The sequence below is a fragment of the Hemitrygon akajei genome, chromosome 28 (assembly GCF_048418815.1).
Source record: "Hemitrygon akajei chromosome 28, sHemAka1.3, whole genome shotgun sequence".
Lineage (NCBI taxonomy): Eukaryota > Metazoa > Chordata > Chondrichthyes > Myliobatiformes > Dasyatidae > Hemitrygon > Hemitrygon akajei.
The window spans coordinates 12,302,744-12,329,420 of record NC_133151.1 but is presented as its reverse complement, the minus strand read 5'-3'; the positions used below and the strand labels follow the sequence as shown (position 1 = coordinate 12,329,420).

Genomic DNA, 26,677 nt, shown 5'->3' with positions numbered 1-26,677 from the left:
GGCCGAGACCCTTGGTCAGGACTGTCAAACAAACTTAGGCGTTTCGGAAAACTTTTTCCCACCTGTCTTCATTTCAAATCAACTGTCTATAAACACCACTCAGATTAATTTCACATCCGGTTGAAAGGATACGTCTCGACCCTCATTAGATCACCCGAAGGTCTCATCTGCTTCTGGACTTGCACTTGGTTGAAAAAGCTTGAAAAAATGTTCCAACGACGTCAACAAGAATTGACGGTTCTCGCCACAGCTGCCTCCTTCGGACCTCAAGCTCGGTCAGTCGGGGTCAGTCTCTCTCTCTCTCGCTCTCTCTCTCTCTCTCTCTCTCTCTCTCTCTCTCTCTCTCTCCCTCTCCCTCTCCCTCTCCCTCTCCCTCTCCCCTCTCCCTCTCCCTCTCCCTCTCCCTCTCCTCTCCCCTCTCCCCCCCTCCCCCTCTCTCTCTCTCTCTCTCTCTTCAGCATCCAGTACCAGAAATACAGAGGGGACGTTCTCCCCGGGAGCTACTGTTATACCAGTGTCCGGTACCGGAAATACAGAGGGGATGTCTCCCCCGGGAGCTACTGTTATCCAGTGTCCGGTACCCGGAAATACAGAGGGGATGTCTCCCCGGGAGCTACTGTTATCCAGTGTCCTGGTACCGGAAATACAGAGGGGACGTTACTCCCCGGGAGCTACTGTTCCTGCGCCGGTTACCCTAAACCACACGGAGTCCCTGCCAACCTTCAATGGCCCACTGATCACTTAAACTCAGTTTTTCTTTGGAGGGGGTCAATGACCAATTAACCTATCTACTAGGTAACAAGTAACTAGGTAAGTCTTTTGGGCTGTGGGAGAAAACAGGAGCGCCCGGAGGAAACCCAGGAGGTCACGGGGCGAGCGTGTAAACTCCTCACAGGCGGCGCCGGGGATTGAACCTGCGTCACCTGTTCTGTAAAACGCTGTGCGGACCGCCGGGTTACAGCGCTGCTGTTGTGCACCCCCCCCACTCCCACCCCGGCTCTGGATGAACGGAAGGGTTCGGGGGGGTGGGTGGGGTGGAAAGATAGCCGGTGGGAGGACTCAGAGGGAACGGCTGGTGTGATCTGGTGGGTGAGCCAGAGGCAGAATTATCAGAGGAGTGGGGAACAGCGCCGGCCCCGTGGACAGGGCACGGGGGAGTTCCTGGGAACTGCCGCAGGCTGTCGCTCCCTCCGGGCACTGCCGGGACTGTAAGACCATAAGACACAGGAGCAGAATTAGGCCATTCAGCCCATCGAGTCTGCTCTGCCATCTCATCATGGCTGATCCTGGATCCCACTCAACTCCATACACCTGCCTTCTCGCCATATCCTTTAATGCCCCAACCGATCAGGAAACGATCAACTTCCACCTTAAATACACCCACGGACTCGCCCTCCACTGCAGTCTGTGGCAGAGCGTTCCACAGATTCACTACTCTCTGGCTAAAAAAATCTTCCTTACCTCTGTTCTAAAGGGTCGCCCCTCAATGTTGAGGCTGAGCCCTCTAGTTCTGGATACCCCCACAGTGGCAACAGGGGAGAGGTGGTAGGAGGAGGAGGAGAGAGGAGCATGGCGACGGGGAGAGGGGGTGGGGAGCAACACGATTGGAGAGGCTGATTGATGCAAGCATTTTGAAAGCGAGGACTATTGATAATCGGAACCCCGTCCATTGCAATTTGGTGTCATCAGAAGGTGTTGTAGAACGGTTTATTTATTGCGATATCCGCTCGCTCACTCTTGCCCACACACACACACAGAGTCGGGTCTCCCAGCGCAGTCCGCGTACCCGCACTCGCGGCCGGGATCCTCGTGTAACGGGCACCAATCGTCGTCGCTGGTCAGAGGGCGTGCGGCGGCGTCCCTGTACAGAAACTGCCGGTCACACGACAGGAAGAACAGAGCCCCGCGGGCTCACACACTGAGACGGCCCATGGCGTAGGCCCGCACCTCACCACCCAACACACATCGACGCCAACACGTGCAGCAACACAGGCATACACCGACAGCGCACGCTGAGGGCTGAAACAGACAACCATACACCGACAGCGCACGCTGAGGGCTGAAACAGACAACCATACACCGACAGCGCACGCTGAGGGCTGAAACACACAACCATACACCGACAGCGCACGCTGAGGGCTGAAACACACAACCACACACCGAGAGTGCACGCTGAGGGCTGAAACACACAACCACACACCGACAGCGCACGCTGAGGGCTGAAACAGACAACCATACACCGACAGCGCACGCTGAGGGCTGAAACACACAACCATACACCGACAGCGCACGCTGAGGGCTGAAACACACAACCACACACCGAGAGTGCACGATGATGGCTGAAACACACAACCACACACCGACAGCGCACGCTGAGGGCTGAAACACACAACCATACACCGACAGCGCACGCTGAGGGCTGAAACACACAACCACACACCGACAGCGCACGCTGAGGGCTGAAACACACAACCACACACCGACAGCGCACGCTGAGGGCTGAAACACACAACCACACACCGACAGCGCACGCTGAGGGCTGAAACACACAACCACACACCGAGAGCGCACGCTGAGGGCTGAAACACACAACCACACACCGACAGCGCACGCTGAGGGCTGAAACAGACAACCATACACCGACAGCGCACGCTGAGGGCTGAAACAGACAACCATACACCGACAGCGCACGCTGAGGGCTGAAACACACAACCATACACCGACAGCGCACGCTGAGGGCTGAAACACACAACCACACACCGAGAGCGCACGCTGAGGGCTGAAACACACAACCACACACCGACAGCGCACGGTGATGGCTGAAACACACAACCGTACACCGACAGCGCACGCTGAGGGCTGAAACGCACAACCGTACACCGACAGCGCACGCTGAGGGCTGAAACGCACAACCACACACCGACAGCGCACGCTGAGGGCTGAAACGCACAACCGTACACCGACAGTGCACGCTGAGGGCTGAAACACACAACCGTACACCGACAGCGCACGCTGAGGGCTGAAACACACAACCGTACACCGACAGCGCACGCTGATGGCTGAAACACACAACCGTACACCGACAGCGCACGCTGAGGGCTGAAACACACAACCATACACCGACTCGCTGGCAAACTACACAGGAACATTTCTGTTCTATGTAGGGAATCAGTCAGGGTTCCTGCTCCCCGTCACTGCCCGGTCACCCCTGGGTTAGAGAGAGGGGCGAATCGGCCTGGGTTCCCGCTCCCCGTCACTGACCGGTCACCCCTGGGTTAGAGAGAGGGGCGAATTGGCCTGGGTTCCCGCTCCCCGTCACTGACCGGTCACCCCTGGGTTAGAGAGAGGGGGAATCAGTCAGGGGTCCAGCTCCCCGTCACTGCCTGGTCACCCCTGGGTTAGAGAGAGGGGCAAATCGGCCTGGGTTCCCGCTCCCCGTCACTGACCGGTCACCCCTGGGTTAGAGAGAGGGGGAATCGGCCAGGGGTCCAGCTCCCCGTCACTGACCGGTCACCCCTGGGTTAGAGAGAGGGGGAATCGGCCACGGTTCCTGCTCCCCGTCACTGACTGGTCACCCCTGGGTTAGAGAGAGGGGGAATCGGCCACGGTTCCTGCTCCCCGTCACTGACCGGTCACCCCTGGGTTAGAGAGAGGGGGAATCGGCCAGGGGTCCTGCTCCCCGTCACTGACCGGTCACCCCTGGGTTAGAGAGAGGGGGAATCAGTCAGGGGTCCTGCTCCCCGTCACTGACCGGTCACCCCTGGGTTAGAGAGAGGGGGAATCAGCCAGGGGTCCTGCTCCCCGTCACTGACCGGTGACCCCTGGGTTAGAGAGAGGGGGGAATCAGCCAGGGGTCCTGCTCCCCATCACTGACCGGTGACCCCTGGGTTAGAGAGAGGGGGGAATCAGCCAGGGGTCCCGCTCCCCGTCACTGCCCGGTGACCCCTGGGTTAGAGAGAGGGGGAATCAGTCAGGGGTCCTGCTCCCCGTCACTGACCGGTCACCCCTGGGTCAGAGAGAGAGGGAATCAGCCAGGGTTCCTGCTCCCCATCACTGACCGGTCACCCCTGGGTTAGAGAGAGGGGAGAATCAGCCAGGGGTCCTGCTCCCCGTCACTGACCGGTCACCCCTGGGTCAGAGAGAGAGGGAATCAGCCAGGGTTCCTGCTCCCCATCACTGACCGGTCACCCCTGGGTTAGAGAGAGGGGAGAATCAGCCAGGGTTCCTGCTCCCCGTCACTGACCGGTCACCCCTGGGTTAGAGAGAGGGGGAATCAGCCAGGGTTCCTGCTCCCCGCCACTGACCGGTCACCCCTGGGTTAGAGAGAGGGGAGAATCAGCCAGGGGTCCTGCTCCCCGTCACTGACCGGTCACCCCTGGGTCAGAGAGAGGGGGAATCAGCCAGGGTTCCTGCTCCCCGTCACTGACCGGTCACCCCTGGGTTAGAGAGAGGGGTAATCAGCCCGGGTTCCTGCTCCCCGTCACTGACCGGTTACCCCTGGGTCAGAGAGAGGGGGAATCAGCCAGGGGTCCTGCTCCCCGTCACTGACCGGTCACCCCTGGGTCAGAGAGAGGGGGGAATCAGCCTGGGGTCCTGCTCCCCGTCACTGACCGGTCACCCCTGGGTCAGAGAGAGGGGGGAATCAGCCAGGGGTCCTGCTCCCCGTCACTGACCGGTCACCCCTGGGTTAGAGAGAGGGGGAATCAGCCTGGGGTCCTGCTCCCCGTCACTGCCCCGGTCACCCCTGGGTTAGAGAGAGGGGAGAATCAGCCACGGTTCCTGCTCCCCGTCACTGACCGGTCACCCCTGGGTTAGAGAGAGGGGGAATCAGCCCGGGTTCCTGCTCCCCGTCACTGACCGGTCACCCCCTGGGTTAGAGAGAGGGGGAATCAGCCAGGGGTCCTGCTCCCCGTCACTGACCGGTCACCCCTGGGTTAGAGAGAGGGGGAATCAGCCAGGGGTCCTGCTCCCCGTCACTGACCGGTCACCCCTGGGTTAGAGAGAGGGGGGAATCAGCCAGGGGTCCTGCTCCCCGTCACTGACCGGTCACCCCTGGGTTAGAGAGAGGGGGAATCAGCCAGGGGTCCTGCTCCCCGTCACTGACCAGTCACCCCTGGGTTAGAGAGAGGGGTAATCAGCCAGGGGTCCTGCTCCCCGTCACTGACCGGTCACCCCTGGGTCAGAGAGAGGGGGAATCAGTCAGGGGTCCTGCTTCCCGTCACTGACCGGTCACCCCTGGGTTAGAGAGAGGGGAAAATCAGCCAGGGGTCCAGCTCCCCATCACTGACCGGTCACCCCTGGGTTAGAGAGAGGGGGGAATCAGCCAGGGGTCCTGCTCCCCGTCACTGACCGGTCACCCCTGGGTTAGAGAGAGGGGTAATCAGCCAGGGGTCCTGCTCCCCGTCACTGACCGGTCACCCCTGGGTTAGAGAGAGGGGTAATCAGCCAGGGGTCCTGCTCCCCGTCACTGACCGGTCACCCCTGGGTCAGAGAGAGGGGGAATCAGTCAGGGGTCCTGCTTCCCGTCACTGACCGGTCACCCCTGGGTTAGAGAGAGGGGAGAATCAGCCAGGGGTCCAGCTCCCCATCACTGACCGGTCACCCCTGGGTTAGAGAGAGGGGGGAATCAGCCAGGGGTCCTGCTCCCCGTCACTGACCGGTCACCCCTGGGTTAGAGAGAGGGGGGAATCAGCCAGGGGTCCTGCTCCCCATCACTGACCGGTCACCCCTGGGTTAGAGAGAGGGGGGAATCAGCCAGGGGTCCTGCTCCCCGTCACTGGCCGGTCACCCCTGGGTTAGAGAGAGGGGTAATCAGCCAGGGGTCCTGCTCCCCGTCACTGACCGGTCACCCCTGGGTTAGAGAGAGGGGTAATCAGCCAGGGGTCCTGCTCCCCGTCACTGACCGGTCACCCCTGGGTCAGAGAGAGGGGGAATCAGTCAGGGGTCCTGCTTCCCGTCACTGACCGGTCACCCCTGGGTTAGAGAGAGGGGAGAATCAGCCAGGGGTCCAGCTCCCCATCACTGACCGGTCACCCCTGGGTTAGAGAGAGGGGGGAATCAGCCAGGGGTCCTGCTCCCCGTCACTGACCGGTCACCCCTGGGTTAGAGAGTGGGGGGAATCGGCCAGGGGTCCTGCTCCCCGTCACTGACCGGTCACCCCTGGTTTAGAGAGAGGGGGAATCGGCCACGGTTCCTGCTCCCCGTCACTGACCGGTCACCCCTGGGTCAGAGAGAGGGGGGAATCAGCTAGGGGTCCTGCTCCCCGTCACTGACCGGTCACCCCTGGGTCAGAGAGAGGGGGGAATCAGCCAGGGGTCCTGCTCACCGTCACTGACCGGTCACCCCTGGGTCAGAGAGAGGGGGGGAATCAGCCAGGGGTCCTGCTCCCCGTCACTGACCGGTCACCCCTGGGTTAGAGAGAGGGGGAATCAGCCTGGGGTCCTGCTCCCCGTCACTGCCCCGGTCACCCCTGGGTTAGAGAGAGGGGAGAATCAGCCACGGTTCCTGCTCCCCGTCACTGACCGGTCACCCCTGGGTTAGAGAGAGGGGGAATCAGCCCGGGTTCCTGCTCACCGTCACTGACCGGTCACCCCTGGGTTAGAGAGAGGAGGGAATCAGCCAGGGGTCCTGCTCCCCGTCACTGACCGGTCACCCCTGGGTTAGAGAGAGAGGGAATCAGCCAGGGGTCCTGCTCCCCGTCACTGACCGGTCACCCCTGGGTTAGAGAGAGGGGGAATCAGCCAGGGGTCCTGCTCCCCGTCACTGACCGGTCACCCCTGGGTTAGAGAGAGGGGGAATCAGCCAGGGGTCCTGCTCCCCGTCACTGACCGGTCACCCCTGGGTTAGAGAGAGGGGGGAATCAGCCAGGGGTCCTGCTCCCCGTCACTGACCAGTCACCCCTGGGTTAGAGAGAGGGGTAATCAGCCAGGGGTCCTGCTCCCCGTCGCTGACCGGTCACCCCTGGGTCAGAGAGAGGGGGAATCAGTCAGGGGTCCTGCTCCCCGTCGCTGACCGGTCACCCCTGGGTCAGAGAGAGGGGGAATCAGTCAGGGGTCCTGCATCCCGTCACTGACCGGTCACCCCTGGGTTAGAGAGAGGGGAGAATCAGCCAGGGGTCCAGCTCCCCATCACTGACCGGTCACCCCTGGGTTAGAGAGAGGGGGGAATCAGCCAGGGGTCCTGCTCCCCGTCACTGACCGGTCACCCCTGGGTTAGAGAGAGGGGTAATCAGCCAGGGGTCCTGCTCCCCGTCACTGACCGGTCACCCCTGGGTTAGAGAGAGGTGGGAATCAGCCAGGGGTCCTGCTCCCCGTCACTGACCGGTCACCCCTGGGTTAGAGAGAGGGGTAATCAGCCAGGGGTCCTGCTCCCCGTCACTGACCGGTCACCCCTGGGTTAGAGAGAGGGGGGAATCAGCCAGGGGTCCTGCTCCCTGTCACTGCCTGGTCACCCCTGGGTTAGAGAGAGGGGTAATCAGCCAGGGGTCCTGCTCACCGTCACTGACCGGTCACCCCTGGGTTAGAGAGAGGGGGAATCGGCCACGGTTCCTGCTCCCCATCACTGACCGGTCACCCCTGGGTTAGAGAGAGGGGGAATCGGCCAGGGGTCCTGCTCCCCGTCACTGACCGGTCACCCCTGGGTTAGAGAGAGGGGTAATCAGCCAGGGGTCCTGCTCCCCGTCACTGACCGGTCACCCCTGGGTTAGAGAGAGGGGGGAATCAGCCAGGGGTCCTGCTCCCTGTCACTGCCTGGTCACCCCTGGGTTAGAGAGAGGGGGGAATCAGCCAGGGGTCCTGCTCACCGTCACTGACCGGTCACCCCTGGGTTAGAGAGAGGGGGAATCGGCCACGGTTCCTGCTCCCCATCACTGACCGGTCACCCCTGGGTTAGAGAGAGGGGGAATCGGCCAGGGGTCCTGCTCCCCGTCACTGACCGGTCACCCCTGGGTTAGAGAGAGGGGGAATCAGTCAGGGGTCCTGCTCCCCGTCACTGACCGGTGACCCCTGGGTTAGAGAGAGGGGGGAATCAGCCAGGGGTCCTGCTCCCCGTCACTGACCGGTGACCCCTGGGTTAGAGAGAGGGGGAATCAGCCAGGGGTCCCGCTCCCCGTCACTGCCCGGTGACCCCTGGGTTAGAGAGAGGGGGAATCAGCCAGGGGTCCCGCTCCCCGTCACTGACCGGTGACCCCTGGGTTAGAGAGAGGGGGGAATCAGCCAGGGGTCCCGCTCCCCGTCACTGCCCGGTGACCCCTGTGTTAGAGAGAGGGGGAATCAGTCAGGGGTCCTGCTCCCCGTCACTGACCGGTCACCCCTGGGTCAGAGAGAGAGGGAATCAGCCAGGGTTCCTGCTCCCCATCACTGACCGGTCACCCCTGGGTTAGAGAGAGGGGAGAATCAGCCAGGGGTCCTGCTCCCCGTCACTGACCGGTCACCCCTGGGTCAGAGAGAGGGGGAATCAGCCAGGTTTCCTGCTCCCCGTCACTGACCGGTCACCCCTGGGTTAGAGAGAGGGGTAATCAGCCCGGGTTCCTGCTCCCCGTCACTGACCGGTTACCCCTGGGTCAGAGAGAGGGGGAATCAGCCAGGGGTCCTGCTCCCCGTCACTGACCGGTCACCCCTGGGTCAGAGAGTGGGGGGAATCAGCCAGGGGTCCTGCTCCCCGTCACTGACCGGTCACCCCTGGGTCAGAGAGAGGGGGGAATCAGCCAGGGGTCCTGCTCCCCGTCACTGACCGGTCACCCCTGGGTTAGAGAGAGGGGGAATCAGCCTGGGGTCCTGCTCCCCGTCACTGCCCGGTCACCCCTGGGTTAGAGAGAGGGGAGAATCAGCCACGGTTCCTGCTCCCCGTCACTGACCGGTCACCCCTGGGTTAGAGAGAGGGGGAATCAGCCACGGTTCCTGCTCCCCGTCACTGACCGGTTACCCCTGGGTCAGAGAGAGGGGGAATCAGCCAGGGGTCCTGCTCCCCGTCACTGACCGGTCACCCCTGGGTCAGAGAGTGGGGGGAATCAGCCAGGGGTCCTGCTCCCCGTCACTGACCGGTCACCCCTGGGTCAGAGAGAGGGGGGAATCAGCCAGGGGTCCTGCTCCCCGTCACTGACCGGTCACCCCTGGGTTAGAGAGAGGGGGAATCAGCCTGGGGTCCTGCTCCCCGTCACTGCCCGGTCACCCCTGGGTTAGAGAGAGGGGAGAATCAGCCACGGTTCCTGCTCCCCGTCACTGACCGGTCACCCCTGGGTTAGAGAGAGGGGGGAATCAGTCAGGGGTCCTGCTCCCCGTCACTGACCGGTCACCCCTGGGTTAGAGAGAGGGGGAATCAGCCCGGGTTCCTGCTCACCGTCACTGACCGGTCACCCCTGGGTTAGAGAGAGGGGGGAATCAGCCAGGGTTCCTGCTCCCCGTCACTGACCGGTCACCCCTGGGTTAGAGAGAGAGGGAATCAGCCAGGGGTCCTGCTCTCCGTCACTGACCGGTCACCCCTGGGTTAGAGAGAGGGGGGAATCAGCCAGGGGTCCTGCTCCCCGTCACTGACCGGTCACCCCTGGGTTAGAGAGAGGGGGAATCAGCCAGGGGTCCTGCTCCCCGTCACTGACCGGTCACCCCTGGGTTAGAGAGAGGGGGGAATCAGCCAGGGGTCCTGCTCCCCGTCACTGACCGGTCACCCCCTGGGTTAGAGAGAGGGGGAATCAGCCAGGGGTCCTGCTCCCCGTCACTGACCAGTCACCCCTGGGTTAGAGAGAGGGGGAATCAGCCAGGGGTCCTGCTCCCCGTCACAAATTCAACAAATCCACCGTCCTTTGGTTAAAGAAATTTCTCCGCATCCCTGTTTTAAAAGGGTGCCCCTCTATCCTGAGGCTGTGCCCTCTTGTCTTACATCCTTTCCACATCTACTCTGTCTAGGCCTTTCAATATTCGAAAGGTTTCAATGAGATTCCCCCCCCCCCCCCATCTTTCTGAATTCCAGCGAGTACAGACCCAGAGCCATCAAACGTTCCTCGTCTGATAACCCTTTCATTCCCGGAATCATCCTTGTGAACCTCCTCTGGCCCCTCTCCAATGCCAGCACATCTTTTCTAAGATGAGCGGCCTAAAACTGTTCACAGTACTCAAGGTGAGGCCTCACCAGTGTCTTATAAAGCCTCAGTATCACATCCCTGCTCTTGTATTCTAGACCTCTTGAAATGAATGCTAACATGGCATTTGCCTTCCTCACTATCGACTGAACCTACAAGTTAACCTTTAGGGTGTTCTGCACAAGGACTCCCCAGTCCCTTTGTATCTCAGATTTTTGGATTTTCTCCCTGTTTAGAAAATAGTCCGCACATTTATTTCTACGACCAAAGTGCATGACCGTGCATTTCCCAACATTGTATTTCATTTGCCACTTTCTTGCCCATTCTCCTAATCTGTCTGAGTCCTTCTGCATCCTACCTGTTTCCTCAACACTACCTGCCCCTCCACCAATCTTATCATCTGCAAACTTGGCAACAAAGCCATCCATTCCATCATCTAAATCATTTATATACAGTATAAAAAGAAGTGGTCCCAACACCAACCCCTGCTGAACACCACTAGTCACTGGCAGCCAACCAGAAAAGGATCCTTTTCTTCCCACTCGCTGCCTCCTACCAATCAGCCAATGCTCTAACCATGTTAGTAACTTTCCTGTAATACCATGGGCTCTTAACCTGGTAAGCAGCCTCATGTGTGGCACCTTGTCTGAAAGTCCAAATATACAACATCCACTGTATCCCCTTTATCTATCCTACTTCTAATCTCCTCAAAGAACTCCAACAGGTTAATCAGCTAGGGTTCCTGCTCCCCATTGCTGCCCGGTCACCCCTGGGTTAGAGGAGAGGGAAATCAGCCAGGCTCTCGTCAGGGGGTTGGGCTTTAGCCAAACTCACTGCCCCGGTGTCCGGTGCCTCCTCCCAGCCTCACTCACCAGCTGCCGGCCTCCGACTCGCCCTCCAGGTCGCCCCGCCCGCCCCGCTGTACAGAGTTCGAGCACCAGCTCTTCGTCCAGCTGTAGCCTCCGCAGGACCCTGGAGAAGAGGCGGTCGACGGTCCCGCGGATGCTGTTCTGTGGCGGAAAGGAGAGGAGCGCGATGGTCAGGGTCGGTTTTGGCACCATCTCACAAGGGTGACGGGCCCTTCCCGAACGAGCCCGCGCCACCCCGTTAAACCCGTTAACCCTGCTATAGCCCGTCTGTACATCCTCAGAGCGTGGGAGCACCTGGAGGAAACCATTCACGGTTTAGAAACTCCCTACAGACAGCGGCGGGAACTGAACCCGGGTCGCTCGCACTGCAAACAGCGTTGCCCTAAACACCGCGCTACCGTGAGGCAGTTCTGGGAGCATTTTCGTGAAGGTGAAATCTACTTCGCTGGAGCGGACGGTTCGTATGATCCCCCGTAGAGAAGGTCCTCCTACCGGGCCCTTCCGGAGACAAACCTCGAGGCTCGTAGCTCGGCGAATACCCCCCCCGCCCGCCCCATCATCTGCTCCGTCCGCTCTGTTTCTCTCTCTGCAGACGCTGTCTGGCCGGAGGTTTCATTCCGACTCACCGTCACCGCGTGTCCAGCCAGCAACGGTCCGGAGAATCTCCTCACCGGTGACCCCGTTCCCTGAACAGCTCTCTGCCCAATCTTTGCGGCTCTTTCTTGGGACCAAGGCAGTGGCCTCGCCCTTAACGGGAGGTGTGGGGCGGGGTGGGGGGGGTCTCCCCGGGTTCCAGTCCTGGCCGGAACCCCGCTGCTCCACCGCGCCTGAGATGCCGTCTCTGCGGTCTGGGTGATCGGCTTCGGGGTTCCCACCCTGACCTCTCAAAGTTCAAAGTAAACTTTATTATCGGACTACGTACACGTCACCCACATACAACCCCGAGATTCATTTCCCTGCGAGCATCCTCAGCAAATCTATAGAACAGTAACTGTAAACGGGATCAGTGAAAGATCAGCCAGAGTGCAGGAGACAACAAACTGTGCAAATGAAAATATAAATAAATAGCAATAAATAACGAGAGCATGAGATAAAGAGTCCTTAAAGTGAGATCGCTGGTTGTGGGAACATCTCAATGATGGGCAAGTGTAGTTATCCCCTTTTGTTCAGGAGCCTGATGGTTGAGGGGTGGTAACTGTTCCTGAACCTGGTGGTGTGAGTCTTGAGGCTCCTGTACCTCCTTCCTGATGGTTGAGGGGTAGTAACTCTTCCTGAACCTGGTGGTGTGGGTCCTGAGGCTCCTGTGCCTTCTACCTGATGGTTGAGGGGTAGTAACTGTTCCTGAACCTGGTGGTGTGGGTCCTGAGGCTCCTGTGCCTTCTACCTGATGGTTGAGGGGTAGTAACTGTTCCTGAACCTGGTGGTGTGGGTCCTGAGGCTCCTGTACCTTCTACCTGATGGTTGAGGGGTAGTAACTGTTCCTGAACCTGGTGGTGTGGGCCCTGAGGCTCCTGTGCCTTCTACCTGATGGTCGAGGGGTAGTAACTGTTCCTGAACCTGGTGGTGTGAGTCTTGAGGCCCCTGTACCTTCTACCTGATGGCAGCAGTGAGAAGAGAGCACGGCCTGGGTGGTGAGGGTCTCTGATGATGGACGCTGCTTTTCTACGGCGACGTTTCATGTCGATGTGCTCAATGGTTGGGAGGGTTTTACCCGTGATGGACTGGGTCGAATCCACTACCTTTTGTAAGATTTTCCATTCAAAGGGCATTGGTGTTTCCATACCAGGCCGTGATGCAGCCGGCCAATACATGCCCCACCACACACCTACAGAAGCTTGTCAAAGTTTTGGATGTCCTGCTGAATCTCCGCAGACTCCTGAGGAAGTAGAGGCTTTCTTCACAATTGCACTCACGTGCTGGGCCCAGGACGGGTCCTCTGAAATAGTAAAAACCAGGAATTTAAAGTTGCCGACCCTCCCCACCCCTGATCCCCCGATGAGAACCTCTGGAACTGGTTTCCCTCTCCTGAGGTCTCCAATCCTTGGTCTCGCTGACATTGAGCGAGGGGTTGTTGTTATGACACCACTCGGCCAGATTTTGCAATCTCCCTCCTGTGCGCTGATTCATCACCACCTTGGATTCGGCCCGCAACAGTGGAGTCGTCAGCAAACTTGTACACGGCGTTGGAGCTATGTTCAGCCCGCACGGTCGTAGGTGTAAAGAGAGGACAGCAGGGGTTCTCCTGTGCTGATAGAGATGGCACTCCACCACTTTCTCAATCTCTCTCTCTCTCTCACACACACATTCACATTCTCTCTCTCCCTCTCAAGCTCTATTTATCCCTCTCTCTCTCTCTCTCTCTCTCTCTCTCTCTCTCCTCTCTCTCTCTCTCTCTCTCTCTCTCTCTCCATTCTCTCCATTCTCTCCACCATCTATTGACTACTAGGTTAGAGAGGGGTTAATCAGTCACTGCCCAGAGTGTCATGGTCCGGTCCATGAAGTCTGCATTCGGTCCATTGGACCAGATGAACAATGGTCCGGCCCATAGCTCCTTATTCCAGGTTTTCCAGTTTTCCTTGTTCTGTTGGGTGCTCTAATTGAGGCACCTGATTCTCATTTTGGCTGGCTGCGGAAATAGCTTAATTTGCTGGGCCCTTCCCTTCACCTTCCTCCTGAAGCCTCGCCTGTATTGCTGTCAAGTTCTACTGCGGAGCCTTGCTGTGTCTAGGTAAGGAACTGTCTATCGTTGTTTGGAACTGTCTCTCTGTGTCCACGCCTTCGCTAGGTAGGTCTGGCTGTTGGCTGCTACCTTGTGTTGGAAACCATTTCTCTGTGTTCTGTGTACGAGTCCTGACCCTACGTCCTGCTCCTAGTAGAGGACCTGACTCTGCGTAGAGCCCCGACCCCAAGTCCTGTTCCTAAGGAGGGATCCCGGCTCCGTGTTCCTGTCTCTCTCAAGACCAAGGCTCTGTGTTCAGGTGTCCCAAGATCGAGTCAAGTCTTCGGGTTCTTGTCCTGTCCATGTGCCTCGTCCAGTCCTGTAGCCAAGCCTCATCCAGTCCTGTAGTCACGTCATGTCCTGGCCTAGTTCCGGGGTCCGAGCCCAAGTCAAGACCCAGATTCTGGGTCCTTGTCCAGTCTCTGGCTCGGAGTCCAAGCCCAGGCTCCTAGTTCCCACTTCCATGTCCTGGTCCTGCTTTCCTAGAAAAAGTCCCCAGACCAAGTCTGTGTTCCTGTCCCAGCTCCTAGTCTGTGTCCTGTCCCGGCCCTGGCTCTAGTCCAGTCCAGTTCCTAGTCTGTGTCCTGTCCCGGCCCAGACTCTAGTCCAGTCCAGTTCCTAGTCTGTGTCCTGTCCCGGCCCAGACTCTAGTCCAGTCCAGTTCCTAGTCTGTGTCCTGTCCCGGGCCTGGCTCTAGTCCAGTCCAGTTCCTAGTCTGTGTCCTGTCCCAGCCCAGACTCTAGGTCCAGTCCAGTTCCTAGTCTGTGTCCTGTCCCGGCCCTGGCTCTAGTCCAGTCCAGTTCCTAGTCTGTGTCCCGTCCCGGCCCAGACTCTAGTCCAGTCCAAGTTCCCTAGTCTGTGTCCCTGTCCCGGCCCTGGCTCTAGTCCAGTCCAGTTCCTAGTCTGTGTCCTGTCCCGGCCCCTGGCTCTAGTCCAGTCCAGTTCCTAGTCTGTGTCCTGTCCCGGCCCCTGACTCTAGTCCAGTCCAGTTCATAGTACTTCAGTGCCTGTGCATTTGGGTCCTCTCCCAATGCCCCACCCCCATGACACAGAGGCCCTGTGGTTTGAGAACGGGGGGTAAACCAGTCGATGACACCACTCTGATCACTAAGCCTGCGTTAAAACGATTTAAAACACGGCCAGGTTCTGTGCAACACGGGGCTGGTGAATGGTTCGGCCATGATGGAATGGTAGCTCAGGCTCGATGGGCTGAATGGCCGTGTTCTGATACTATCGCTTACGGTCTTACGGATTCACTGCACATCTACCTGGCACGGCCAGTAACATTAGGTGAGAGGTGTCCCATGGAGTGTGTCGGGATTTATCAGGCAGCCTCAGGACCTGGAAGATCCCTGCTGTCTGTGTCCACAAGCCCCCCCCCACCCCACCTCACCTGAGCCTCAGGCTGACCCTCACCTGTGTGACCTGCTCGAAGAGGTACGGGGCGCTGGCCACCCGCTCCTTCATTGCTCTGAGTTCGGCGTGGTACTGCGCGGTCTGCTCCCGGGTACGAGACCTGTGTGGGCAAGGGGCAAGGGGGCAGAGGTTAATTCGCGGGTGGAGAGAACAGCCAAACCAGCCCTCGCATGTGAAGGGGGGGAGGAAAGAGGTCAGACGAATTGTTCACCAGATATCTGAGGATGTGGACGAGCCAGCTCCCTCTGTTCTTATAAATAGGCAACAGTGCCTATTCAGTGTGACGGACCAGGGAGTCTAGAAATGTGCTGGTGTCTTCAGGGGCTCTTGGGGTGTGTCTGTATTTACAGGGGGTCCCGGGGAGTGTGTCGGTATTTACAGGGGGGTCCCGGGGAGTGTGTCGGTATTTACAGGGGGTCCCGGGGAGTGTGTCGGTATTTACAGGGGGGTCCTGGGGAGTGTGTCGGTATTTACAGGGGTCCCGGGGAGTGTTTTGGTATTTACAGAGGGTCTCGGGGAGTGTGTCAGTATTTACAGGGGGTCCCGGGGAGTGTGTCTGTATTTATAGGGGGTTCAGGGGACTGTGTCAGTATTTACAGGGGGGTCCTGGGGAGTGTGTCGGTATTTATAGGGGGTTCAGGGGAGTGTGTCACTATATAAAGGGGGGGTCCCGGGGAGTGTGTCGGTATTTTCAGGGGGTCCCGGGGAGTGTGTCAGTATTTACAGGGGGTCCCGGCGAGTGTGTCTGTATTTATAGGGGGTTCAGGGGAGTGTGTCACTATATAAAGGAGGGTCCCGGGGAGTGTGTTGGTATTTACAGGGGGTCCCGGGGAGTGTGTCAGTATTTACAGGGGGTTCCAGAGAGTGTGTCGGTATTTACAGGGGGACCCAGGGAGTGTGTCGGTATTTACAGGGGGTCTCGGGGAGTGTGTCGGTATTTACGGGGGGTCTCGGGGAGTGTGTCAGTATTTTCAGGGGGTCCCGGGGAGTGTGTCTGTATTTTCAGGGGGGTCCCGGGGAGTGTGTCGGTATTTACGGGGGGTCTCGGGGAGTGTGTCTGTATTTACAGGGGGTCTCGGGGAGTGTGTCAGTATTTACAGGGGGGTCGTGGGGAGTGTGTTGGTATTTACATGGGGTCCCGGGGAGTGTGTCGGTATTAACAGGGGGTTCCGGGTAGTGTGTCGGTATTTACAGGGGGTCCCGGGGAGTGTGTCTGTATTTACAAGGGGTCCCGGTGTGTGTGTCGGTATTTACAGGGGGTCCAGGGGAGTGTGTCGATAATTACTGGGGGTCCCGGGGAGTGTGTCGGTATTTACAGGGGGGTCCAGGGGAGTGTGTCGGTATTTACGGGGGGTCGTGGGGAGTGTGTTGGTATTTACAGGGGGTCCCGGGGAGTGTGTCTGTATTTACAGGGGGTCCCGGGGAGTGTGTCTGTATTCACAGGGGGTCCCGGGGAGTGTGTCGGTATTTACAGGGGGTCCCGGGGAGTGTGTCTGTATCTACAGGGGGTCCCGGGGAGTGTGTCGGTATTTACAGGGGGGTCCAGGGGAGTGTGTCGGTATTTACAGGGGGGTCCAGGGGAGTGGTGTCGGTATTTACGGGGGGTCGTGGGGAGTGTGTTGGTATTTACAGGGGGTCCCGGGGAGTGTGTCTGTATCTACAGGGGGTCCCGGGGAGTGTGTCGGTATTTACGGGGGGTCGTGGGGAGTGTGTTGGTATTTACAGGGGGTCCCGGGGAGTGTGTCGGTATTTACGGGGGGTCGTGGGGAGTGTGTTGGTATTTACAGGGGGTCCCGGGGAGTGTGTCTGTATTTACAGGGGTCCCGGGGAGTGTGTCTGTATTCACAGGGGGTCCCGGGGAGTGTGTCTGTATTTACAGGGGTCCCGGGGAGTGTGTCTGTATTCACAGGGGGTCCCGGGGAGTGTGTCTGTATTTACAGGGGGTCCCGGGGAGTGTGTCTGTATTTACAGGGGGTCCCGGGGAGTGTGTCTGTATCTACAGGGGGTCCCGGGGAGTGTGTCTGTATTTACAGGGGGTCCCGGGGAGTTTGTCGGTATTTACAGTGGGTCCTGGGGAGTGTGTCAGTATTTACAGGGGGTCCAGGGGAGTGTGTCGGTATTTACGGGGGGTCCCGGGGAGTGTGTCAGTATTTACGGGGGGTCCCGGGGAGTGTGGCTGTATTTACAAGGGGTCCTGGGAAGTGGGTGTCAGTATTTACGGGAGAGTACCCGGTGCGTGTATCAATGGATCATTCAAAGTGTGACCGTGTTTACGGCTGGGCAGCGTGAGGGGATTTTAAAGCATCCTTAACCGGATCACATCTTCCAGCGGGTGGGGTCTGTAACTGAGATCACGCTCTGGGACCCCTGCCCGATGCCCAGGCTGTTGGAAGGACCCTGAGTCTGTCCCCCCACTGGACGGCCAAGAGATGGAAGGACCCTGTTGGAAGGACCCTGAGTCTGTCCCCCACTGGACGGCCGAGAGACGGAAGGACCCTGTTGGAAGGACCCTGAGTCTGTCCCCCACTGGACGGCCGAGAGACGGAAGGACCCTGAGTCTGTCCCCCACTGGACGGCCAAGAGACGGAAGGACCCTGTTGGAAGGACCCTGAGTCTGTCCCCCACTGGACGGCCGAGAGACGGAAGGACCCTGAGTCTGTCCCCCACTGGACGGCCAAGAGACGGAAGGACCCTGTTGGAAGGACCCTGAGTCTGTCCCCCACTGGACGGCCGAGAGACGGAAGGACCCTGTTGGAAGGACCCTGAGTCTGTCCCCCACTGGACGGCTGAGAGACGGAAGGACCCTGTTGGAAGGACCCTGAGTCTGTCCCCACTGGACGGCCGAGAGACGGAAGGACCCTGAGTCTGTCCCCCACTGGACGGCCAAGAGACGGAAGGACCCTGTTGGAAGGACCCTGAGTCTGTCCCCCACTGGACGGCCGAGAGACGGAAGGACCCTGTTGGAAGGACCCTGAGTCTGTCCCCCACTGGACGGCTGAGAGACGGAAGGACCCTGTTGGAAGGACCCTGAGTCTGTCCCCCACTGGACGGCCAAGAGACGGAAGGACCCTGTTGGAAGGACCCTGAGTCTGTCCCCCACTGGACGGCCGAGAGACGGAAGGACCCTGTTGGAAGGACCCTGAGTCTGTCCCCCACTGGACGGCCGAGAGACGGAAGGACCCTGTTGGAAGGACCCTGAGTCTGTCCCCCACTGGACGGCCGAGAGACGGAGCTGCTCCCTACCTCAGGTTCTGCAGCCGGAGGCCGGCATGGCTCTTCCTGTCCCGCTCCAGCTGGTGCAGGCAGATACGGGCTGCGATGTGCCGGCCCAGCTTTCTCCTCTTCAGCCCGTCGTTCACCATCCTGCTGGTCTGCATCAGCTCCCGCCTCTGCTTCTCCATCAGGGTCTTCCTGGGTTTAAGGTTAGTCCGAACAGTGTCTCAGAGACGGGTGCTCAGAAGGCATTTCGGGTGTCGGACTTCGTTAGTCAGGGATTGAGTCTGGGGATCCGACACACTCCCCGGGACCCCCCGTAAATACCGACACACTCCCCGGGACCCCCCGTAAATACCGACACCACTCCCCGGGACCCCCTGTAAATACTGACACACTCCCCGGGACCCCCCTGTAAATACAGACACACTCCCCGGGATCCTCTGTAAATACCGACACACTCCCCGGGATCCTCTGTAAATACTGACACACTCCCTACGAACCCCTGTAAATACAGACACACTCCCCGGGACCCCCTGTAAATACAGACACACTCCCTATGACCCCCTGTAAATACAGACACACTCCCCGGGACCCCCTGTAAATACCGACACACTCCCCGGGACCCCCTGTAAATACCGACACGCTCCCCAGGATCCTCTGTAAATATTGACACACACCCCAGGAACCACTGTAAATACAGACACACTCCCCGGGACCCCCCTGTAAATACCGACACACTCCCCGGGACCCCCTGTAAATACCGACACGCTCCCCAGGATCCTCTGTAAATATTGACACACACCCCAGGAACCACTGTAAATACAGACACACTCCCCGGGACCCCCCTGTAAATACCGACACACTCCCCGGGACCCCCTGTAAATACCGACACGCTCCCCAGGATCCTCTGTAAATATTGACACACCACCCCAGGAACCACTGTAAATACCGGCACACTCCCTACGACCCCCTGTAAATACAGACACACTCCCTACGACCCCCCTGTAAATACCGATACACTCCCCCGGGACCCCCTGTAAATACTGACACACTCCCCAGGACCCCCTGTAAATACCGACACACTCCCCGGGATCCTCTGTAGATATTGACACACACCCCGGGACCCCCCTGTAAACGCGGGCACTCTTCCCCCAGGACTCCCTGCAAATACGGACTCACCCCCCGGGACCCCCAGTAAATACAGACTCACCCCCCGGGACCCCCAGTAAATACCAGCACACATCAATGGAGTGGACTGCCAGTGACTTTTTCCCAGTGCGGAAATGACTAATCGGAGGGGTATAACTTTAAGGTATAGGGAATGTCTGGCATTGTGTCTGAGGTCTACGAGGCAGGTGGTCCTGCTGGAGCTGACAGTCCCATGGGAAGATCACTTGGAAGAGGCTCTCTAAGTACGCAAGAATGGTCAGCAGCTGCCAGCAGGCTGGATGGAGAGTGAGGTGTCTCCCAGTGGAAGTCGGGTTGTAGGGGATTCGCAGCCCGCTCCTTAGCCAGAGCCTACAGCAATTTGGGCACCGAGGGAGAGAGGAAGAGGAGAGCCATCCGCAGTACCACCGATGTGGCAGAGAGGGCCTCAAGATGGCTGAGGCTCAAAGGAAGGGAGTCATGGAGTCAGAAGTCGCTAGCCATCTAGAGACAAGCTGGGGTCTGATCAGACCCAGCTGAGTCACCTGGAGGAGGGTGTATGATGTTGAAAGTGATTCCAGGAACATCACTGAAGATGTGTCCAGAGGCATCAGTAGACACACAGTCAATAGGCAATAGACAATAGGTGCAGGAGTAGGCCATTTGGCCCTTTGAGCCAGCACTGCCATTCACTGTGATCATGGCTGATCATCCACAATCTGTACCCCGTTCCTGCCTTCTCCCCATATCCCTTGACTCCGCTATCTTTAAGAGCTCTATCTAACTCTTTCTTGAAAGCATCCAGAGAATTGGCCTCCACTGCCTTCTGAGGCAGAGCATTCCACAGATCCACAACCTCTCTGGGTGAAAAAGTTTTTCCTCAACTCCGTTCTAAATGGCCTACCCCTTATTCTTAAACTGTGGCCTCTGGTTCTGGACTCCCCCAACATCGGGAACATGTTTCCTGCCTCTAGCGTGTCCAATCCCTTAATAATCTTATATGTTTCAATCAGATCCCCTCTCATCATTCTAAATTCCAGTGTATACAAGCCCAGTCGCCTCCAATCTTTCAACATATGACAGTCCCGCCATCCGGGGAATCAACCTCGTGAACCTACGCTGCACTCCCTCAATAGCAAGAATGTCCTTCTTCAAATTTGGAGACCAAAACTGAACACAATACTCCAGCTGTGGCCTCACCTCACCTCAGAGGTAGTTATTTTTTCTACAGGGGTGTGGAACACTAGTGATATTTTGAGAAACTCGGATTGAGGGCTATGTTGGAGGGAAGTGTTAGATATCTCAGGGTATGTTCAGCACTTTTCTGTATTGTTCTGTTTTGATAAAGGAGTCCTGATGAAGTCTCGGCCCTCTCCTCTCCATAGATGCTGCCTGACCTGCTGAGTTTTTCCAGCACCTGGGGTGTGTTAGTAAGATTGACGGCGATGTGAACCAATCAAGTTGGTGGTGATTGAGATCCAGAATGGACCAATGACATATAAGAAAAGGGGCGTGAATGATGAGATTGACAGGAGGCTGAGCCAATCGGATGGGGCGCGCTCACCTGATCAGTTCATGCCGCTGCTCCACCAGTTTGGTCGCCTTCACCTCCCCGTCGCAGGCCGCCCTCCTCAGCCGCCGGTTGGTGTCTCCGCCCGCCGCCCGGCTCAGCGCGCTGCGGTGCTGCTGCTCCGCCAGCTGGCGACAGGCGGCGGCCGGCTCGGGCTTCGGCCGCCCCGGCGGCGGCGGCTTCCGGCCGGTTACCTTGGCGACCGCGACGCCGTCACTCGGTGGCGGCTCCCGGCCGGACTCGCCCACTCGGGAGCGGGGAGGGCGGCGGGCATCGGCCCCGCTTCTGCCGCTCCTGCGGGGCTGCTCCGGAAGGGAGGAGCGCTGCCGACTTCGGACGTTCTGCTCACTCCTGCTCCTGGGGATGGGCGCCCGTCCCAGGGCGCGTCCGAGGCGTCCGGCAGCCCCGTCCGTGAGGGCAGCACCCCTCCTGGGCGGGTGGCGGGGGCCCGGGGCGACCACGTGGGGCGTAGCGATCGACAGAGAAGCCGTCCCACATGGAGCGGAGGTCGGGGCCGGTGCTCCGCTCCCGGATCCTGGTCCCAGGGCAGAGCAGCAAGTTAGTGCACGGGAAAGCTCCCTCTTACCCCTTCCCCCACCATCCCCATTCTCTCTGGGTTGGGGCAACACTACTGCACCCCCGAGCTCTGGGCGCACCCAAGGGTGGGGACACCCCCCATCTGCTTCGGGGAGCGGGTCACCAACCTCCCTGGAAATCGGTCCCTGGGTCGCAGGAGAGGGTGGGGGAATCTGTGGAATACCTTGCCACGGTCGGCTGTGGAGACTCAAGTCAGCGGGTATATTTAAAGCGTGGGGTTGATGGGTTCCAGAGATTTATTGAGTATAAAGTTACTTTGAACTTTGATTAATAAGGTCATCGAAGGTCACGGGAGAAGGCGGGGGTTGAGAGGGATAATGGATCAGTCATGACAGACTGGACGGGCCGAGTGGCCTCAGTCTGCCTCATTGTCTAAGGCAGGGGGTTCTTACCCTTTCTGTTATGCCGCGGACCCCTTTGACAGTCCGGTGAAGCCTATGGACCCCTTCTCAGAATGAAACATTTCAATACAGAAAAGTTAATACAAGGAATTGCAAAAGTGACAAAATCGCAGGTACTGTTAATACTACTGCGGTTTGGTGCCTAGATAGATAGATACTTTATTCATCCCCATGGGGAAATTCAACATTTTTTTCCAATGTCCCATACACTTGTTTTAGCAAAACTAATTACATAAAATTACTCAGTAAAAATATGATATGCATCTAAATCATTCTCTCAAAACGCATTTTTAATTCATAATTGAAGGAAATGCTAAATTTCCGTTAGTGGTTAGTGAAAAAAGACAAACGCACTCCCCCCCCCCCCCCACCCCCATCGAAGTTCCCGGACCCTCTGGAATTTATCCATGGACCCCTAGACTGGAAGCTGGAGAGAGTACTAAATGTTCCAATTTGAATCTTCTAAATCCAGTGATGGATATGATCAATATATTGTAAATGCATATTTAAACTGCTTACTCCATCGACCTGTGCCGGGACCATACCCCTACCAGCTATGCCCTTATTCCAACCTCTCTTAAACGTGGAAATCGAGCTTGCGCGGACCACTTGCGTTGGCGGCTTGCTCCCACCCTCTGAGTGAAGAAGTTTCCCCTCATGTTCCCCCCTTAAACTTTTCACCTTTCACCCTTAACCCACGACCCCTAGTTGTCATCCCACCCGGAAAAAGCTTGTTTGCATTCACCCATAATTTTGTATACCTCTATGAAATCTCCCCCGTCTTTAGGTCTCAGGGCTGGAGAACATCTTGGACAAGGGTGCTAGTTTGAATCTTGTAAATACACTGAGGATTTTATGAATTGTTGTTCGTCCTTTCCGCGCCTTGTGGCGCATCGGGCATTTTTTGTCTGTCTTTTATCAGGCCAAGTTGCTAGCTTGACACTCGACCCCAGTGTCCCGGGGCAACGGCTGGATTCGAACCCGGGACCACTTGCTTCGGAGTCCAGTGCCGATCCCACGACACCACCGGCCGGCCAAGAGTATATTGTAAGTATGAATTGTTTTATTGGAAAGGGGGTTGGCGGATATCCCGGCGCAAAAGTCGCTAACAGGTTCAGTTTTATACTCTGCACGTTCAGTGGGCTGGAGGACGCAGTTCGACCGGGACCTCTGATGCTGTTCGTGTGGAGTTTGCAGGGTCAATAGACAGTAGGTGCAGGAGTAGGCCATTCAGCCCTTCTAGCCAGCACCAACGGGTCTACCTGCTTGAGTTTCTTTCGGGTGCTCTCGTCTCCTTCCTCTATCCCAACGGCGTGCGGGTTGTCAATTGATTTGCCACTGTAAATTGTACTCAACGTAGATTTTGGTGGTTGAGGTGGAGGTGGGGGTCGGTCTTTGTGTGTGGTCTTTCCTTGACTCTGTTGCGTTCCTATTCTGGTCACGCCCACTAAAGGTAGGATGTTGAGGCTTTGGAGAGGAGGTTTACCAGGATACTGCCTGGTTTAGAGGGCGTGTTCTATCAGGAGAGGCCGGGCAAACTTGGGTTGTTTTCTCCGGAGCGTCGGAGGCTGAGGGGAGATCTGTTAGAGGCTTACAAGATTGAGGTGTAGAGTGGACAGATTGGTGAGGATGGGAGGATGGGATTGGGTGGGGAGGGAGCAATTTTCGCCCCTGGAATACCGAAGGTGCAGGATGTGGTGCTTGTAAGCGTGGGGAGGACAGCCCATCACATCCGAAAGCTGTGCAGATCATGAGGCGGGTTTGGTCTCAAAACATGAAAACGGAATGAACGAATGCAGACAACTTGGAATCTGAAATAAAAATAAACTCGGCCGACCGGGTGCTGCAGGAAGTACCGCCTCAGCCATTGGACAGCGGTAGGCCCCTTTCCGCCAACCCGGGAAAGCTCAGAGCGGGAGGCCAACCCCAGCGTCAGCAGGCCTGCTCGCCACCGCGTCTGAAAGTCGATCTGGGCAAGTTCCCTGACTTCATCACCCCCCCGAGGCCTGGCATGGCCATTCTCTGAGAAACGTCAAAGGAGGTGCTCACGGTAGAACTGGCAGTTCCTTGGGAAGCCCGGAATGAGGAGGCGTTTGAACATAGGAGAGCCTGGTAGGGCAGTGCCGGAGACCGGGGTGGTGGGCACAATGTGGGCCTATAGAGATGGAGGTGCAGGGGCTTTGGTCTCTGTGCAGAGCCTACTCTGTCCTTGGCCTTACGGGGGCTGCAAAGAAAAGAGCCACCAGGACCGTCACAGAATCTGCTGAGCGAGCCTCCGGATGGCTGTGGATCTAGAGGTGTGACCCGTGGACCGATGGTGCTGGGATACGAGCTGGGGGCCCCCCAGCTGGTGATGGATCTAGAGGTGTGACCCGTGGACCGATGGTGCTGGGATACGAGCTGGGCCCCCCCCAGCTGGTGATGGATCTAGAGGTGTGACCCGTGGACCGATGGTGCTGGGATACGAGCTGGGGGACACCCCCCCCCCAGCTGGTGATGGATCTAGAGGTGTGACCCGTGGACCGATGGTGCTGGGATACGAGCTGGGCCCCCCCCAGCTGGTGATGGATCTAGAGGTGTGACCCGTGGACCGATGGTGCTGGGATACGAGCTGCCCCCCCCAGCTGGTGATGGATCTAGAGGTGTGACCCGTGGACCGATGGTGCTGGGATACGAGCTGGGGGGCCCCCAGCTGGTGATGGATCTAGAGGTGTGACCCGTGGACCGATGGTGCTGGGATATGAGCTGGGCCCCCCCCAGCTGGTGATGGATCTAGAGGTGTGACCCGTGGACCGATGGTGCTGGGATACGAGCTGCCCCCCCCAGCTGGTGATGGATCTAGAGGTGTGACCCGTGGACCGATGGTGCTGGGATACGAGCTGCCCCCCCAGCTGGTGATGGATCTAGAGGTGTGACCCGTGGACCGATGGTGCTGGGATACGAGCGGGGCCCCCCCAGCTTGTGATGGATCTAGAGGTGTGACCCGTGGACCGATGGTGCTGGGATACGAGCTGCCCCCCCAGCTGGTGATGGATCTAGAGGTGTGACCCGTGGACCGATGGTGCTGGGATACGAGCTGGGGGGGCCCCCCCAGCTGGTGATGGATCTAGAGGTGTGACCCGTGGACCGATGGTGCTGGGATACGAGCTGGGCCCCCCCGCCCCCAGCTGGTGATGGATCTAGAGGTGTGACCCGTGGACCGATGGTGCTGGGATACGAGCTGGGCCCCCCCCAGCTGGTGATGGATCTAGAGGTGTGACCCGTGGACCGATGGTGCTGGGATACGACTGCCCCCCCAGCTGGTGATGGATCTAGAGGTGTGACCCGTGGACCGATGGTGCTGGGATACGAGCTGGGCCCCCCCAGCTGGTGATGGATCTAGAGGTGTGACCCGTGGACCGATGGTGCTGGGATACGAGCTGGGCCCCCCCCCAGCTGGTGATGGATCTAGAGGTGTGACCCGTGGACCGATGGTGCTGGGATACGAGCTGGGCCCCCCCCAGCTGGTGATGGATCTAGAGGTGTGACCCGTGGACCGATGGTGCTGGGATACGAGCTGCCCCCCCAGCTGGTGATGGATCTAGAGGTGTGACCCGTGGACCGATGGTGCTGGGATACGAGCTGGGCCCCCCCCAGCTGGTGATGGATCTAGAGGTGTGACCCGTGGACCGATGGTGCTGGGATACGAGCTGCCCCCCCAGCTGGTGATGGATCTAGAGGTGTGACCCGTGGACCGATGGTGCTGGGATACGAGCTGGGCCCCCCCCAGCTGGTGATGGATCTAGAGGTGTGACCCGTGGACCGATGGTGCTGGGATACGAGCTGGGGGGGCCCCCCAGCTGGTGATGGATCTAGAGGTGTGACCCGTGGACCGATGGTGCTGGGATACGAGCTGCCCCCCCAGCTGGTGATGGATCTAGAGGTGTGACCCGTGGACCGATGGTGCTGGGATACGAGCCCCCCCAGCTGACGATGGATCTAGAGGTGTGACCCGTGGACCGATGGTGCTGGGATACGAGCTGGGCCCCCCCCAGCTGGTGATGGATCTAGAGGTGTGACCCGTGGACCGATGGTGCTGGGATACGAGCTGGGGGGGCCCCCCCAGCTGGTGATGGATCTAGAGGTGTGACCCGTGGACCGATGGTGCTGGGATACGAGCTGGGCCCCCCCCCAGCTGGTGATGGATCTAGAGGTGTGACCCGTGGACCGATGGTGCTGGGATACGAGCTGGGGGGGCCCCCCCAGCTGGTGATGGATCTAGAGGTGTGACCCGTGGACCGATGGTGCTGGGATACGAGCTGGGCCCCCCCCAGCTGGTGATGGATCTAGAGGTGTGACCCGTGGACCGATGGTGCTGGGATACGAGCTGGGGGGGCCCCCCCAGCTGGTGATGGATCTAGAGGTGTGACCCGTGGACCGATGGTGCTGGGATACGAGCTGCCCCCCCAGCTGGTGATGGATCTAGAGGTGTGACCCGTGGACCGATGGTGCTGGGATACGAGCTGGGCCCCCCCCAGCTGGTGATGGATCTAGAGGTGTGACCAGTGGACCGATGGTGCTGGGATACGAGCTGCCCCCCCCAGCTGGTGATGGATCTAGAGGTGTGACCCGTGGACCGATGGTGCTGGGATACGAGCTGTGCCCCCCCCCAGCTGGTGATGGATCTAGAGG

General features: G+C 58.7%; 1 protein-coding gene across 1 annotated transcript; it reads right to left on the bottom strand.

Annotated features, from left to right (window-relative positions):
- Window positions 1-1,040: 1,040 nt before the first annotated feature.
- On the bottom strand, window positions 1,041-24,107 carry LOC140717608 (uncharacterized). Its single transcript, XM_073031178.1, has 6 exons — window positions 24,056-24,107; window positions 21,003-21,543; window positions 18,320-18,487; window positions 15,077-15,176; window positions 10,945-11,082; window positions 1,041-1,861 (listed from the first exon to the last, which is right to left on the bottom strand). The coding sequence occupies exons 1-6, from the start codon at window positions 24,105-24,107 to the stop codon at window positions 1,712-1,714; spliced, it is 1,149 nt and encodes a 382-aa protein (XP_072887279.1). The 3' UTR covers window positions 1,041-1,711.
- Between the last annotated feature and the right edge of the window lie 2,570 nt (window positions 24,108-26,677).

What these genes read in the sequence shown, in the direction of transcription:
- LOC140717608 (XM_073031178.1), bottom strand. Translation starts at nt 24,107, where the DNA reads ATGTTCAAACGCCTCCTCATTCCGGGCTTCCCAAGGAACTGCCAGTTC. An exon ending in CAGCGGCATGAACTGATCAG is followed by an intron (nt 18,488 to 21,002) that starts GTGAGCGCGCCC and finishes CCTTAAACCCAG; the next exon opens with GAAGACCCTGATGGAGAAGC. An exon ending in CTCCGGCTGCAGAACCTGAG is followed by an intron (nt 15,177 to 18,319) that starts GTAGGGAGCAGC and finishes TTGCCCACACAG; the next exon opens with GTCTCGTACCCGGGAGCAGA.